The sequence below is a fragment of the Vicugna pacos genome, chromosome 29, assembly GCF_048564905.1.
Source record: "Vicugna pacos chromosome 29, VicPac4, whole genome shotgun sequence".
In the NCBI taxonomy this organism is placed as follows: Eukaryota; Metazoa; Chordata; class Mammalia; order Artiodactyla; family Camelidae; genus Vicugna; species Vicugna pacos.
The window spans coordinates 13,978,239-13,995,349 of NC_133015.1; the positions used below are offsets into that span (position 1 = coordinate 13,978,239).

General features: G+C 42.4%; 1 protein-coding gene across 12 annotated transcripts in view; it reads left to right on the top strand.

Annotated features, from left to right (window-relative positions):
* EYA1 (EYA transcriptional coactivator and phosphatase 1) overlaps positions 1–17,111 on the top strand; it is a 288,250-nt gene that overhangs the window by 261,332 nt on the left and 9,807 nt on the right. For all 12 annotated transcript variants that reach the window (XM_072951809.1, XM_072951808.1, XM_072951810.1 and 9 more), the window contains 5 exons: positions 7,032–7,090; positions 7,202–7,362; positions 8,298–8,412; positions 8,520–8,641; positions 12,529–12,629. In XM_072951809.1, the coding sequence (XP_072807910.1) occupies positions 7,032–7,090; positions 7,202–7,362; positions 8,298–8,412; positions 8,520–8,641; positions 12,529–12,629 (558 nt within the window). The remainder of the gene's footprint in view (positions 1–7,031; positions 7,091–7,201; positions 7,363–8,297; positions 8,413–8,519; positions 8,642–12,528; positions 12,630–17,111) is intronic.

Genomic DNA, 17,111 nt, shown 5'->3' on the forward strand with positions numbered 1-17,111 from the left:
ACTTCTTTCTAGTAACTTGTAGAGCTAACAAGCCAGTGTCTGTATGTTTGGAGGGGAGGTCAGAGCAGTAAGTGTAATTGCTTGGTGACAGACAGGAGGGGACTGAGAGCCCCCCCACCCCGATCCTGTCCTCGGGCTGGCCAACTCCAGTAGGTCTCAGCAGTCACGTGAATGTGGAGACAATGAAAATAATTCTTTCTCTGGTGACTATTTCTCCTTCCATCTTTACTTTGTAAAGGAAAGGCTTGAAACAATTAGTTGGCAGTATGGTGTTAGTTTTCTCATGGTTAATTTGAGAAATGGAGCAAATAGAGCTCCAGTCAGCAGAACTGGGGCTTTATGTAACTCAACTTCTCCAAAGATGGGTCTGTAACATTTTTATATTGTTCCCTTTCATAACACACGGGCTGCCTCGCAGTCTTCTAAGAGTCTCTGTTTATAAGGAGACTCCAGGTTTACTTGGAGTTTATGGGTCTAGTGTCAGGTTCAGAGGCCTCGCGCCCTGACGTGCTGGCTGTGACGTCACTGGGCCTGGCACAGACAAGACGACCCGTTGTGACTGCCTTAATTCTTTTTATTAATTTTCCCGCCGCAAACCTGAATGATATGGTGTATTTTGACATAATTATGGCCCAAGTGAAAGGCTTGGGGGGCGGGGTGGGGGTGTACAACCACTACAGTATCAAAGCAGGATAAATATTTGCAGAAAACTTCTGCCATAACTTAATGTTTTGCATATGAGCCCCCGTACAAAATCAGAGTTATTCCCGGGGCTGGGTCCAAAAGAGCATGTCTGGGGCCCGGCCCTGAAAGGCCAGAGAGGATGATGGATCAGAAAAGGGTCAGTGTGAGTCGCCGTGCCAAGAATAATGACAGAGGGGACCAAAAAGGCGGAATAACAGTGCAACCGGAGCTCTGGGAGAGACGGTGCCTTGGCCGCTCGGCCTTGAGAGCGTAGCCGGGGTGGCTGCCTTCGCGCTCGCACCGCCAGGCCCGGCGTTCGGCTGCTTTGTGCGTCGGCAGGTTTCCGCAGCCTTGCATGGGAGCGTTTTATAACCCAGCCCCACGGGTGCTGAGATGTCTGCGCGCTGAGGGCCAGTGGTGGCTGCAGCTTGCTAATTTTATTTGTTTCCCAGCTCTGTCGGTGAAGTACAGGCCGTGGAACATAACGGGGTAAGCTCTGGTCGCTTGGTCTGTGGTGCTTATTGAAGGGCGATCACAGAAGCCTGTCGCGTGGAACAGAGTTTGCAGGCTGGCCCTGGCGGGCCCGCTTCATGCCGCTCTGATCCTCCCCAGCTGCCCTCGTTCAGCTACCGTGACTCTGGCCAGACCCTTGCGCCTGGGCCTCCTATTAGGACACGCCGTGTCAGAGTCGCTCCGCACCTCCGCTCGCACTGCCTACAGCCATGCTCTGTACCCCTCCACCCCAGGAAACGCCTGATTGCCACCGTGGCTCTCCTGGAGCTTCCCTCCGCAGTGCCAATCATTTGAAGCCCTGGTGGAGAGAGGAAGGGCTGGGGCTTGTACTGGAGGATGGGAGGGGAGAAACGGACCATGGTGACAAACACTGGACGCAGGTGGGAGTGGGGCAGACGAAGGGGAGGATGCAGGCTGGGGTCCGCTAAACTCAGAACAAGTGACAAGCCACAAAGGGCCTGGGTCCTGGCCCCCACGTGGAGTGGGCAGTTGTCCACGTTGTGTGGCATTGAGGGGTGCTGGGAAGAAACAGTGAACGGCAGTCAGAGACCTGTATGGTATCTCGGCACTTCGGTTATTTAACTTTTCTGAGTCTTCATACTTGTATCTATAAAATGGGTTATAATGTGAAATGCTATTTTGTCTTCAACATAAGTAACAGTAATTCAACCCAACAAGAGATGGGAGTCTGTGTAAGAGACCCCAGGGCCTGCCTCTGCAGGAACTCCTCAGACTTGTAAGAAATGACCCTTATTGAAGTCTTTCGCCGTGACTTTGAGAGGAGGAGGAAGATGCTCTTCAAGGCATATGGAGCGTCAGTATAGGCTCTTTAGTCATTGAGTGCCAGCGAGGGGTGCAGCCCTGGTGCTTTAGAACTTCTGAAAAGGGAGAAACTCATCTTGGGAGGGAAACAGTGGCCCAACCCTTTGGCAATAGCTCATGGGGTTAATCGTGACATTTTCTTAGTAAAGGACATCCACAACTTTGCCTAGCACTCTTCCTTAGCATCTCTTTGTGAGATGTGAATATATGTGAAATCTGGTTAAAGAAGGTATTAATGACATACTTCTAGCATTGGCTTGACACAGAGCCTTTATACAAAAATGTTGGTTCTGACACCCCTTTTGAGAGCCACGAACAAAAAATAACTCTTTGCCCACCTCTTGATCCCTTTCCAGCACCCACACCAATTCTCACATCTCTTATTTTCGGGGTAAAAGAAACTATATTTAGGAACCTTCCCTCTCACCTCTGGGATCTGTTCATAACCCCACAGAGTCCCTTTGCATCTCTAAGGCTGGGGTATTTCCTAGAGAGAAGGTTGGCTTGCCTTCCTTCCCCTGTTCCCACCCACAGCCATTCAGAAGTAGAGGACCAGCATTGAGAGTCTAGGATCAAAGAGCTATGCTTTGCTTCTGTTACCACAGCTTCGGTGAATGTGCACCATCTCTTGTCATCCACTGCGTATCTCTGTTGGAGTCCTTTCATCACAAAGGCAGCAACATGAACGGTGGGCCAGGCTGTCCCTCCTGATCTAGCAAAATATCATTTCCGCTTTTCGGACCTCTGCAACCCTCTTGGACTAAACAGATTTCCACTACTTAGCAAGAGGATATTCCTTTGGGTTCCAGGAAGGGACTGCGGCATTTCCCACAACTGCAATTAATTTATCACATATGTGGTTAGTTAATTAGCTTCTGTCTTTCCTGCTAAGCTGTAAGTGCCTTGAGGGCAGGGACCGATCACTTGATGCTGCTTTCAAGGCAAAGCCAGCTCCTGCTGTCACCTGCTGGCACACATGACTCCTCCCCTCCTGCCTCAGGGCCTTTGAACTTGCTCTTCCCTTGGCCTGCAAAGCTCTCTCCCAGACACCTTCACAGCCTGCATATTCCCCTCACCTGCTGTCTTTTTCTCCTTAGCACTTACCCCTGTCTAACAGATTGTACATTTTGCATATTCTTTTGCTTGGGTATCTCTCCCAACTAGAATGTGAATTCCAAGATGGTAAGGATTTTTGTGTTCATGGTGTGTCCTTAGCATCTAGAACAGTACCCAGAACATAGCTGCCCCTTAATGAGTAATCAGACACATGAATGAGTAAATGACCACCTTTCTAAGCAAAGGCACCTGTCAGCCAGCTTGGATGGGTGTTGAGTGCAGAATCTACCAGGAGTACTTTCTGCCCCGAGTCTGACACCCAAACAGGTTAGGGGTCCTTTGGGCATTTCAAGCTTCAACAGGACAGATTACTGCATAAAATATGCTGAACTGGCTGAACTGGCGGTGGTGGCCCCTGTGTGGGTGCTCTGCCGAGACTTGGATTCGGTGATGACTTGAACTCTTTAAAACGCTACCACATACTTTTTGGAAGTTTATTTCAAAAGTACTTTTTCAGCACATTCAGTCTTTCTGGAATAAAAACTTATTTTCTCGTGGACTCCTGTATGTTCCACACTCTGTGCATGAAGCACCAGACTCGGGTTTTTAGGAATATATTTGGCACTTGAGACTGTAGAAAGCTTCCATTTTTGTCCTCTGAGTCTCTAGATTCTTCCACTGGGGCTTTGCTCTTTTGCTGCTGCTGCTGTTCCGATGGGTCCAGGGCCCCTTGTGCTCCCCCTCCCCCAAGGTCTCTTATTGTCTGGGTTTGTAACGAATGCAGAAACTAAAAACAACCAACTATAGAAAGCAAAAATGAGAACCTAAAATGAGGCTCTTAGGAAGACAAACAGAAAGCTAGATGGCTTCTGAAAAGTAGGAGAAGGCAGGGGATGGGGGTCTCAGCCCCACGGTGGGGACAGTTTCAGGATGTCAGAATGCAGAGACCCACCATTTCTAACATGGGCGCAGATGCATTTAGTACAGGTGCACACATCACACGGCTCTGCTGGGACAGGAAATGGTATTTTGGTATCTTAATATTCTCCATTCTTTGAGGAATTAAAGTTTTTAATAGGTCACCATCAAAATCGTGATATCCTAGTTTTTCATTAATTTTTTTTAAAAAATACACAACTTTATTTCCCAAGACATTTTTGCCATTATTTGTAAACTCATACAAAGACTTAGCGGTGATGAAGCTTTAGGATGTATTTTGTCAAAGTCTGTGCAACAGAATACTTGTCTATTGTGAGGTGAGAGGAACACCAACTCCAAAAGCACATTTTCCATAGACATTTTAATGATTTTTTTTAATTCCTAAAAGCGCTACTCAGGCCCTTTAAAATGCTCTTGATTTTTGAATCTATTTTGATTAAAATGTTTCTATGTGGAGGAGGGTATAGCTCAGTGGTAGTGTGTGCTTAGCGTGCATGAGGTCCTGGGTTCAATCCCCAGTACCTCCATTAAAAAAATACACACACACACACACACACACACACACCTAATTACCTCCCCCCACAAAAAAATAATTTTTTAAAAAGCTTTAAATAAATCGTTCTACAAAAATTCTGCTGAAGAGGAGGGAGGGAGGATTTCCTTGTGGCCACCACACCAAACTTCACTTTAATCAGATCACTGTGAAGTGAGTTTGGTATCTGCAGGTAAAAGCTAGAAGCTGTTGATCCTTAATTAGAGCAAACCGAGATACTGAACAATACTTCAAATGAGGACCTCAGCCTGGGAGCAAAAAGCCTTAGCTAAAGCTGGCAGGAGAAAACAAATACCGGATGTGGCCGGACAATAGGAAGCCTGGAGTCATCCCCAGCCCTGAGAAGATAAGGCTTCTCTGTTAGTGATGGAGATTATCGACTGCATCAGCTTAAGAAAAGCCTCTTAACACCTTGCTTTTCCAAAGAATTCTTCCCATCCCAAGAGTTAACCACGCAACTTTAGGTCAGCTCTGATTCCTTGAATTAAATTCTTGTTAATGTATCTTTTCTAATTCCTCAGCTTCCTCGTCCCCTCTGTTCTTTCTCCCAAGAGAGGAAACTCCTCCACTGTGGTGCTGTGGCTTTGTTTCTTTGAAGGGGGTACGCTTTTTTGCATTTGTTTGCATTGTACACTAGCCCTGCACCCCGAAAGAGCCTTTTACCGACAGCATCATTTTTGTATTTCTGGCTAGGTAAATGGCTTAGAATAGAAACTTAGGATTTAGTAATTTTTTAAACCCAGAAGTACGTTGTTGAAAAGACACAACTATCATTCATCTTCCGAATTACGATTAAATTAATAACTGAGAAATTCCCAAACATGTTTTCCAGGAATGACCTGTATTTTAAACGCCTGTGAGGCCTCCTGGACTTCTCTTCCTTTTTACTTATCTGGGGTTATGGACGTCAGGAGAGCAGGGGAGGGTTACAAGGTCAAAGTCTTTTCCTCCTTGGAACTTGCTGCTTGCTGGGAGAGGGTTGGCTGGAAAATAGATGCTTTAGAGAAGAGGTTGGGGGGTCACAATTTTAATTCTGTTAAAGCAACAGCTGGTTTGAGTTTCTTTCCACTTCTATCTCCTGCTCCCTTCCTCGCAAATCCATGGAGAGAAAAGAATTTGTTCAGAAGGTACCGACAAAATAAAAATACACCTTTTATTACGGTGGTGCTTTACCTGTGTTATCTTTGTTACAAGTTGCATGTTAAGCACTCAGGGGATAGGCTAGATTTTATAAAATGAACTACAGAGTAAAGATGGCCAGAGCTTTAGTCAGAATAACATTTTACAATACAGGATGCAGGCCTGCAAATTTCTTCGAATATTTTTTAACTAAAACTTTTCATGGAAACAAGTGTCATAAAGCCCACTGGGGTGTCTGGAGGCTGACTGCAAAAAGAAGGCTCATGACTAAAATATTCACGCATGCCAAGTGCGTGTTACTTGTTTCTGGACTGGAGACCTTGTCTCCACATTAGTATGCTTTCGTCTGTTCAACAAGTGTTTATAGAGTGTCTGCTCTTCCCATAAAGATGCTCAGGGCTGGGGACACAGCAGTAAGACGTGGGGTGCTTCTGTGTCCGCGTGTTCATAACCGTGAAACTGTCCAGTGGGGCTTCAGCCCACAATCACACCTTCTATTCTAAATAGTTTATCCGCAGTTTGGGATTTAAAAATCAGGTCTGTTCAAATCACATTATTGTCTAATCAACTCAGAAATCCAGTAATTTAAATGAGTGTGTAATAATAGTGAAACAGCAGGAAAAAGAAGAGTAAAAAAGTTTTTAAAATGATAAAAATAAATAAAATATGTTTGATTATTTTTATTTAGGTTGTGAAGTCATCTCCCATGCTTTTTTCCTACACACACACACACACAAACACACAGAGAGAGAGAGAAAGAGAGAGAGAGAGAGAGAATAAAACCTGCATCTCTCAAATCAATGGCAAACCAGTAACAGATTTTCTGGTCCGGGCTCCTCCGCACGCTGGCCTCGGGCTGTGTTGGTGTGTGGCTCGACAGCAATCAAAGGTCATAATTTCATTGGCAGTTAGCATCAGGTTTAATTTTTCTAGCATGTTAGATTTGCCGAAATGTCTGTTTTCAGTTATGCTTCGGCACTGACTGAATCAGCTCTCAGACCAGCGCGATGTCTTCAGGTACCTGAGGTTTACGGGATATATATGCTGATTGTTTTCAGTCACTTTCCCTTCTAAGCACAAAAATGTGTTTTCTGAAGCTGAATAACAGTAGTCCTTAATGACATGCTCATTTCTTATAGTGAAAAAGGACCCGAAGTAGGTAAAAATGTCAATTTAACAAGACTGCCACCTACTGATTGACATGGTTGGAAAACACTCCAGTTACAGTTAAAAATAGCTATGTGTGTGGTTTCTTGTTTTTTGTTTTCCCAAAAAAATGTAGATGCTTTTTGGAAACTAATGTATCATTTTAATTGCATTTTAGGAATGTGACCAAGTTCATATAGACGATGTCTCTTCAGATGACAATGGACAGGACCTAAGGTGAGCCCGCTGACCATAAAGGGATGGTCTCCATGTTGTAGTTTAATTGCTCAGCTAACTAAGATGAACTTTCTGTTCGGTTAACTTTGGGCTTTTCTTGCATCTAAATAGCACGTATAACTTTGGAACAGATGGCTTTCCTGCTGCAGCAACCAGTGCTAATTTATGCTTGGCAACCGGTGTGCGGGGCGGTGTAGACTGGATGAGAAAGTTGGCCTTCCGCTACCGACGAGTCAAAGAGATCTACAACACCTACAAAAACAATGTTGGAGGCAAGTGACTCCCAGTATCTCACTGGGTTGGTTAAGACAGTCTCGATAAAACACTGCAAGTCCCACACACTTCTGCATCATATGTTTGTGGATGGAACAGCTTTGTTGAGAGCAGTTTCATCTAACCTGTGCTTATTCTGCTGTGACTTAGTGACAGAAAGATCAGACTCCAGCCGTGGCCCTGGCCAGGCTGGTCTAGTCCTGGCTCCATTACTTAGTAACGGTGTGACCTGGATTAAGTTTCTTGACCTCTTGCCTAAAGGACTTGAGATGAATTATAAAGCTCTTTCTATGCGATAGATGCTTCTATGAGTTTAGATCTTTTGACTGTGGCTGAAAATAGCTTTAGCACAAAAAGGAATATATTGACCTAATGAAAAGTGTCAGATGGGTGGTTTCTGGAGCGGCTGAAATCCAGCTGCTTAGATGATGCCATCGGTAATCTCTGGCCTGCGCTTTCCCATCTGAGTGCGAGTCATTGGAGTCACTTTCTCCCAAAAGGTAGCAAAGATGACCACCGAGAGATCCAGACTTATCACCTACCAGTCAGGCACCTCCATGGGCTGGAAAAATGTCCTTCCCAATAGATTCAGCAGAAGTTCTCAGACAGACTTTCACTGGCCACCCCAAGGCCATACGCCTACCCTGGGAGCCAGAGGCTAGGGTCAGCTCTGCCCAGATTACATGGCTGGAGGAGTTTGGGGGTGAGGAGGCCCCCACAAAAGAAGACTTCCATAGCCAGAAGGGATGCTCAAACAATAGATGTTCCCCCCAGTGCTAAATAAATGTTTGTCGAGTAATGAGATCATGTGAAAAATCGCTTAGTAGACTCCACTGCTTGAGGGTGGTGGTGGAGTAGTTTTAAATGCTTATTATTTACAAAGTTGAAGAGACACGCTGGTAAGGAAGTAGTTCTTGCACTCTTAAACCCACAGGTCTGCTTGGTCCGGCCAAGAGGGAAGCCTGGTTGCAGCTGAGGGCCGAGATCGAGGCCCTGACGGACTCCTGGTTGACACTGGCCCTGAAAGCTCTCACGCTCATTCACTCCCGGTAAGTCCTCCCCGGGCCGCTTCGCACTGTCTGCCCGAAAGTGAGCTCTGCTTGTTCATTTTGGAGGTTGATTTTTGAACTGTTTTTCTTTCTTTGTGTTCTCCTAGGACGAACTGTGTGAATATTTTAGTAACAACTACTCAGCTGATCCCAGCATTGGCGAAAGTCCTGCTGTATGGATTAGGGATCGTATTTCCAATAGAAAATATTTACAGCGCAACTAAAATAGGTGAGCCGCTTCTAGTTTATCTATTTAACAATCAACCCGTTGCTTTCGGGCTGTTAAAAATGAGAAGCAATAGATAGAACTTTTTTTTTTTGGAATACTAAATGTCAGAAAACTTGAAGAATAATTTAACCAATTTTATTGTCCAAATTGGCTTTAGGCATCAAGAGAAATACAGAGCATAATCCATGCAGTGAAACTTAGAAGATTTTACTGTACTGGCTAAAATTAAAACCTACATGTTTTAGCTATAATCAACTTAGCATCACTTCTAGATTATTATCTTATTTTCATTCTTTTAGGCAACACCAACAAAAATATTTTATAAACTAAAACAAATAGTTGTATAGAGATACACAAAGTAGAAATGAAAGCACTCTAGTAACAGCTTTAACAAAACAACTCTAATTAAATACACCATTACTAGAACTATTTTTTTTTGCTTTAATTCAACGTGTATAAACAACTGAGTTCCCATTTTTGTTATGGGGATCCAAAAAATAATTAAATTCTTGTAAGAAGGAAATGTAATCTGGAAAAAAGATAATTGTGAAATTTAGTTGGAATATAAACCAAGACAAAATAAAAGTAGGGATTTAAAAAAAAAAAAAGCATGGCTCTTGTTCTTAGGGAATTCACAGTCTAGCAGGGGATGCAGACATCAAAATAACTGTAAAATGATAAAGCCATATGTAAATGAGCATTTATTAAGTGCTCTCTAGATGCCCAGAAGTGTACTAAGCATTTTAGATATTAAAGTCAATCTTGGCAGCCTTCCCATTTTACAGCTGAGGAAACTAAAGCTCAGAGACTTAAGTAGATTGTTGAAGTTAACAGCAAATAAAGTGGAGGGGTCAAAGCAGAGCTGAGTCCAGGTTCCAGCAGGCTCCTTGCCACACCCTAAGGGGTCCTACCACTATGTGCCTGAACGTGCACTTCAGTGGGGGAGCAGCCGCTCCCACCCAGAAGGAGGCAGAGGGCAGGTGTCAGTGAAGGCTAAAGGAAGACGTGACATGTGAGCTGGATATAGAAGGGTAAATTAGAGTTTACTCGGCAGATGGGCTAGTGAGAAGACAGTGACGGAGGAATTAAAATGTGTCCCTGCTGAGGGACCCAAGGGACTTGTGAGTCGTCCTGGGTGACTAACAGCGCTCATGGGAAGCTGACACTGGAAAGGCAGACTTGGGTCTAGTCAGAAATCGCCTTGTATGTGACTCTAATGAAACGAGTGTTACGTGAGTGAGTCCTGGGAGAGGGGGGTGAGTGTCCTGGGAGGTGGGAACAAGGTTGTTTCTGCCCAAAGAAAAAGGGGCGAAATGGAATCCCTGTAGGTCCATCTCTCTGTCTGCTTTGTGCTTCTCCTTCAACGCACTTACTAAATCATCCCTAAAAAAAAAAAAAAAGATCACTTTAGTTATTTGTTCATAATCTCCTTGACAACTGAGTCTGTGTGTCTCACCCATCCTACAGAGACCAGCACATAGTAGGTGCTCAATAAATGTTGAATGAAATAGATGAATAAATGGCTGTTTAAAGGCTGACACACAGGTTTCTTTTAGACAACTGGGTCAGTAGTGACACCATTCGCTGATGGGGGAATCAGGTTTGATGGCAAAGATAAGGGTTTGATCTTACCCGTGTTGAGTTTAAAGAACCCATGGGATATTCAGATAGCCCTGTCAACTTGGAAATAGTTGGAGTCTGAGAAAGACTGAAGCCTCCTGAGAAGGGCCAAGAACAGAATACTGGAAAGCACTTATTTTAAAAAAGGAATATACCAAACAGATTCATAGTAGCCTGACAGAACCAGAATTTTTTATGTTCTCCTGTAAACTAGCCATCAGTTTCCATCAGCTCAGTTCTTTGTTCTATCTATATCAATAAAGAGGAATCATACATTTTTTAAACAGAGATCCAAGGTACAGGCTTATCAGCACATGAAAGAAAGAACATATTTCCAAGTAAGTGTATAATACCCAAGGGATAGTACTTAACTTCCCAGAAGGAAAGAACAAATAGTGTATTACATGCACATTGAACTTTAATCCCAAATAATGTGAAAGTGTTAGGATAATAGGAAATTACAATAACAATCAAGAAGGTATTTTTTTAATGGGCAATACTGGACTTGAATTTTTTTTTTTTTAGTACAGAATAAAAATTAGATTTAAAAACTGTGTGGTGGTAAAATCAATCTCAAAACCAGCAATAGAATCATTTTTTCTGTGGTTTTTCTTAATAAGGAGAGTAGGGATTGAGTGTCCTGTAAGTTCTTTGCTGATTTTACCATCAACTGAGTTAAAATTTGAGGATCAGTGCAGAAAAACCCAGGAAATTTCCTTGTAGGCAAAATGGCAAAGTCAGGAAAGGGGATGACTGGTCTCTGATTCAGCAGAGCTGTGATGTTCTTTCAGAGAAAATGGATTCATCAAAATGAAAACTTCATGTAAGACCTCAAATTAATGTCTATCTAAAAGGCAGCTTCAGCCAGTGAATCCTTGTTGTGGAAAATGTTGACATGACCCCAAATTCACAATGTAACCTGTAGGAGACAGTGTTTAGATGAGGATTTTTTGGTCCCCCAGAGCTTCACTTTTAAGGAACATTGAGAGTAACTTCCTTTTTCCATGAAAAGGAAACTTTACGGAAACACGCAGGCCTTTCCCTTTAAGGCAGGGTCGGGGCCGGCGGGTAGGGGTGAGCTTCATGACATCTAGGTGTTTGGTTGTATAGTTTTGGCAGTGAAAACTAGCCTTTGTATTTGTTTCTTAAATTGATTTAATATTTTACAGGTTAGTGGGCAACTAAGGCATCATTGAAATTACATCCTTTGAATAAGGCTGACCCTGTTTCGTTCTGTCAGATGCAAACTAGAGATTTTAGTGCAAAATACAAATATAAAGCCGGCATTTGTTTAAGCAAACAAGCAATTTGTTCATGTGTATATCTGATCCTTATTTGAAAGAGGTGCAGTCCCCGCTCAGCCATTCACATTTGAAAACTATAAACTGTCCCATTGTCCATTAAAATGACCCTACTGGCAGCCACGGACTTGGAACCCAGTTCCTGCCCCGAGAAACAATGGCCGCATTAACTGTGGATGTGCTGACGGCGTAGCAGCCCCAGGAGCCCAAACTGAGTCTTGACATGGGAAAGATCATAGATAGAGAAGGGCATTCTCTTACCTTATCCCGCCTTTCTTTTGGAAAGTGCTTCATTGAACGTGCGATGCCTGGGCAAGGCAGGCATGCTGTGCTGTCTCTTGTAGGGCCCCAAATTACCTGACATTTATTTCAGAAGCAGCTTTCCAAGAATATTTCATGTGAACCCATTGGGCCCTGGGAGCCTTTCATTCAGATAGTTTATCCCATCCTTTTCTGGTTGAGATGCTAAGTCTCCTGTGTGATTTCTCTTGCCGTAACAAAACCAATCCTTCAGTCTCTTCCATCCTTCTCAGTAGCCTTTCGATCAGATATTATCTTCAGACTTTGATGTGTCATGAAATAGTTTTTAAATCAAGTTCAAATGTGTTGCCCAGAATGGCAAGCTTTTGTTTAGAATTCGCTTGTAAGGGGAAAAGGACTGTTGTCAAACGCTGCAACTGTGATTGACTTCAGTCCTACTTTCTAATAAGTGAGTCTTTGGGGAAAATGTACTAAAATTGTCCATTTCCAAAGGACAGGATGCCACATGGATGATTCATGTTCAGTTTGGGATGTACTGTGCTGTTCTACATGTGACCCAAATGGCACATAAAACCACCTAGTTTGCATGAGTATGATGGGGTTAGATGCAGAGCATGGAGAAAGCATTTTATATAAAATGTTCAACCCCTAGAGTGCTGATGTCCCCAGATTTTACATTTTTGATCATTTGCTTTTGTTCATTAGGAAAGGAAAGCTGTTTTGAGAGGATAATTCAAAGGTTTGGAAGAAAAGTGGTGTACGTCGTTATAGGAGACGGTGTGGAAGAGGAACAAGGAGCAAAAAAGGTGAGTGTACCTCATTGGTGCGTCCTGTGCTGCTGCATTTTTCTTAGTCCTCAGAATTCTCCCACCTGGATCATTTAAGTAAGTTCCATTTCTCCGCAACAGATCATGAATGTGTTTAGAACTGTAAGCACTGACAAATGGCAGAGTAGATTTAAATCAAGATCAAGTGATCTTTTTGAAGAGTGACAGACAGAAGCTCAAGGGTCACAGGTGGTTGGTCTTCATAGGATGTAGACTTGGGGACAGAAAGGAGACTTAGCTCTGTGGCCATCATCCAGAACAGAGACAGCACACATGTCTGCTCATGCCAGCTTGGCCCTCCCTGCCCGAGTGCTGCTCATAGCAGACATCACCAGGTGATTAAACCTGTATTACCTGACCCTGCATGTAGCCTTGCAAACATCAAGTCAGAAAAATTACCAGCTGGTCAGAGCTGGCTTGCAAAACTATTTTCTACCCTAGAGTATGGTGCCTTCTTTTGATCACGAGGTCAGTGCCTTGCCTCTTTGGGGATGCTCAGAGAGGAGGAAGGGAGCAGACCCAACCGTAGGTCCCGTGACTCCCAATTTGCCCAAATACTTCTTTCTATTCTTCTGTATCTGCACAAGTGTAATTCTGTCACTTCCCTTAAAAAGCTTTCTTGTTAATGTCCTTTGTTGCATTTTAAAAAGAGGGGAAGGAAGAGAGGACCACATTCCTTAGCCTGGCACTCAGGGTCTTCACAGTCTAGTAACAGCCTGCCTTTCGGCGCCTTCACTCCTGCACCTTTCGCGGGAGCCACACTCGTCTGCTTACCTCCCTCTGGCCATGCCCAGCACTTCGTCCCTGCTGAGCATGATCCTTCCTCCAATGCCCTACTGTCATTGTCTTACTCATTTTTTGAAATCCAGTTTCTGTACCACCTTTTCTATCTCCCTCGTTTGTGAGAACTCAGCTGCAGGAGCACCACTCCTACTTTAATTGGAGAAGCTGTTGTAAGTAACTTGCACTCTTGAGCCAGACAGCCTGGTCTGAATTCCAGCTTTACCATCTACCAGTTCTGTGATTTTGAACAAGTTGCTTTACCCGTCTCTTCCTCTCTCCTTGTCTGCAGATGGGCCGAATAACAGCACCTAGTGCATTGGGCTAGTTTAAGGATTGGAGTTAGTTAAGATATAAAACAGAGCCTGATAGGTAGGAAGTAGGCAGCAAGTGGTGGACATTATTATTAATTATTTGTGTATGTGTCTGTTTCAGCAGTGACATGTGTGCTCCTGAGAGGCAGGGACCTTATTTTGCTTCATTGTTGAGACTCTGTCTTCAATTTTTTTCCCCCACAAATCCCTAAATCTTGGCACAGTCATGCTCTAAATATTTCTTAAATTGAAGAGCATTAAATATTTTATGAGATTAGCCATTAGGATAATTTTTTCTTCTCTTCCTTACACACTCACTCATAGAAATCACTGTATCTTTCCATAACGGAGGCAACAATTCAACTCTTCTGGAATAGCCCAGTATATACCAGAAATGGCACATAAAGTCACCAGACCATAGATGTAGCATTAAGGGTGACAAGTGGCCAGCCTCCTTACAGAATCTAAAGAAAACTTCATTCACCTCAGTGCCTCTAAATGCCAACAGAAGCACAGAAGCTGACCCTACCTAGTTCTGTAAATAATAGATTATTTCACTTACACACATAGATGCATGATGTGCCCAGGGTTAGTCTCCCCAAGTGTGACGGGTGCTGTCGGAAACCCATACACACTTTCTTAAAGCCTGATGTTAAGCAGTGTTTGCCATCTCAGCACTAATTCTGTGTTCCATCTTCACCAGTGGCCACCGCCATTGCCATTGGGTACCTCTGTTAGCCCTCTGGGCTGTCTTCATAAAAAGAAGTCTTTCCCAGACTAAATAGAATACCCAAAACTCAACCTTGGAGAGTTAAAGAGAATATTTGGTGGAAATCCAGACTCAAGTCTTTTTCCTGAGAAAGCCTCTGGAATCCCCATGCCGTTTCTAGACAGGACCTTCTGGTGGGTAGGGGAACATGGAATAGATTTACACCTCTGAGCTCTGTAGAACTGAAGAGGAGTATTTCATGCCAATATGGCCCAGGGCCAAGGTGTGAATCTGCCCTCCAGGCTGGTCCTTCTCCATCTAGTGTTCCCCAGAAAGATTGAATTTCAAGAGAAAGTTGCCAGAAGGTGGCTTTCTAGCTTGCGGTAGACAGACGAATGTTTATGAAAGTCATTTAAGTCACCGCTTAAAATGCAAGGAACACAAAATCTTTTGGGCCCCCATCAAGGTTTCTGTGAGTGAGTCTTACCCTATACCTTTCTGAGAAGTATGTTTTTTAGATGTGTGCATGGGTGAACACAACAAGGAAAATGTAAAGGAATTCTTGGCTTGAGGTTAGAATTGAAAGCAGTAATAGAACTAAGAGTATTTGCTCCCTTTGAGGAATAGTTAAAACTGTTTCCACTGTCTTTCTTTGGACATGTTATTTTTATTCAGGACAAACACACACATTTATACAAAAAGAATTAGGCAGCTGCGTGCAAAGAACATCCTCTTTAAATTCCTGGACCGTGCATGAATACTTGTAGCTTCAACTTTCGGTTGTAATTTCTTGGGATAAGTGTATGTGATGAGTCCTGTACCATCTGTTACAAACTCTGCAGCTTGAGAGGTAGGCGTGGGAACTCTAATGAAACTGTGACTAGGAGTTGTAAGAGATTTTTAATGTATGTTTGTAAAGTGTAGAGAGTTTTCAGAAGATGCAGATTCCTATTAATAGTGCATAAGATTCAGATGTCATCCATCTAGAGTGACAAAGTGACCATTTCTTTCTTAAATTCTGTCTAGCCTTTCTAGGTTACTTTGTGCATAAGTTAAGAGACAAGAATCTAATAATTCACAGTAAATAATGAGTATCTTTAATGTGTGGAGTTTTGCATAGAAATAGAGAATATTTAATTTAGGGGAAGTATTTAAGTATTTAATTCAGGGGAAAGACTACAATTTAGTGTCACATTTTAAAAACTCTGTGAAAATTCAAGCTAGAGAAATAAAGAGATGGTCAGGTTATAGAAGGATTCATAATCATAATAGTAAGTATCAAGAATTACTGTCAATTTTAAAGTCCTCATCATGTCCCAGACCCTCTTTTAGGCACTTTGTATCCATCATCTCATTAAATCTTCACCAAAAATTTTATGAGGAGTCCTTAGATCCACTTTATAAACGAGAAAACTGAGGCACAGGAAGGTGAATACAAGATCACACAGCTAGAAATTGGCCAAACTAGGATTTAAAGCCAATTATGAGATTTAGCACAAAGTTCCTTCAAATTATAAACTTTATTTTCATATCTTAATGATTTATTTATTAAAAAAGAAATTTTAATGATTTTTTTAAATTGTTAGAATAAAGTGTGCAGTGTTTCGTTCTAATTTTACATTCATGATTAAAATTTTAAAGATAAATCATTCTAGTATATCATGTAGTTTGCAAGCATTTCAGATTATTAAATTAAAAGCTACCAAAGAACTAGTAACTAGTGGAGTTCTGCAAGTTTGAGCACAAAAATGTTTCAGAAAACCAAAACCTTTTGCATTTCTTCTAAATCAGTTTTAACCATTTAGCTTGTCTCTTAGTTTCCTGTCACCTTTTAAAACTCTAGTACAAAACTCTCTTTCCTGCTGAGATGTCTTTCCTCTCCCTAAATAGTGTTCTGCTACTGGTAGGTACTTAAGCCCAGAAATGGAAACCAGGAAGTACTCTGCCCGTGACCTGTTTTGTCTCGGTCATCTGAAATCTGCTCTGTCCCCCTGGTTCTCTTTACCAGTGTTCCAGGAGTTTCATCAGTAATTTCATCTAATTCTGTAATTCATATTATTAAAAAAAAAAAAACCCTTCAAAGAGAAGGTTAGAAATACCTTTGGTTTAAAAAAAAATTATTCTAAAAAGATCTCTTTTAAGAGTTATCTCCAAGCCCCTCTTTGCTCTTAGACTGTGCAAAGAAGCAAGTCATCTGCCTCTAGAGAGCTTTCTTTCATGTATCTCTTTTGTTGTCAAAATCTGCCAGGCTTTCTTTTTTACCATCAAATTTACAGCTTACCTCAAGTGAAAATAACCAGGCATATATGTGTGATTTTTAAAAAATCAAAATGTAAGTAAAAAAATGCATGCTGACAGTTTTTGGTTCCAGAGTAGAAATGGCCTCGTTTTATAACTCTGTAATGAAACTTACTTTATTTACTTTTCAGAAAACGACTTAAAATGAACCTCTTGTGAGTAACATGGAGGGAATGGCGATGGCAAGCATCCATTATTCTGCATAATGACAAAGGCTTCATAAAAATATGTCCATTTTAAATGTGCATTCCCAAACTTGCTGAAAACCCAGATGAAGCTGAGAATCTGATTAATAATGCTTGATTCTGAATTCAATCAGGAGGAAAATAAGAGCTTCTTCTGTTTAGAAAAGGACGTTTT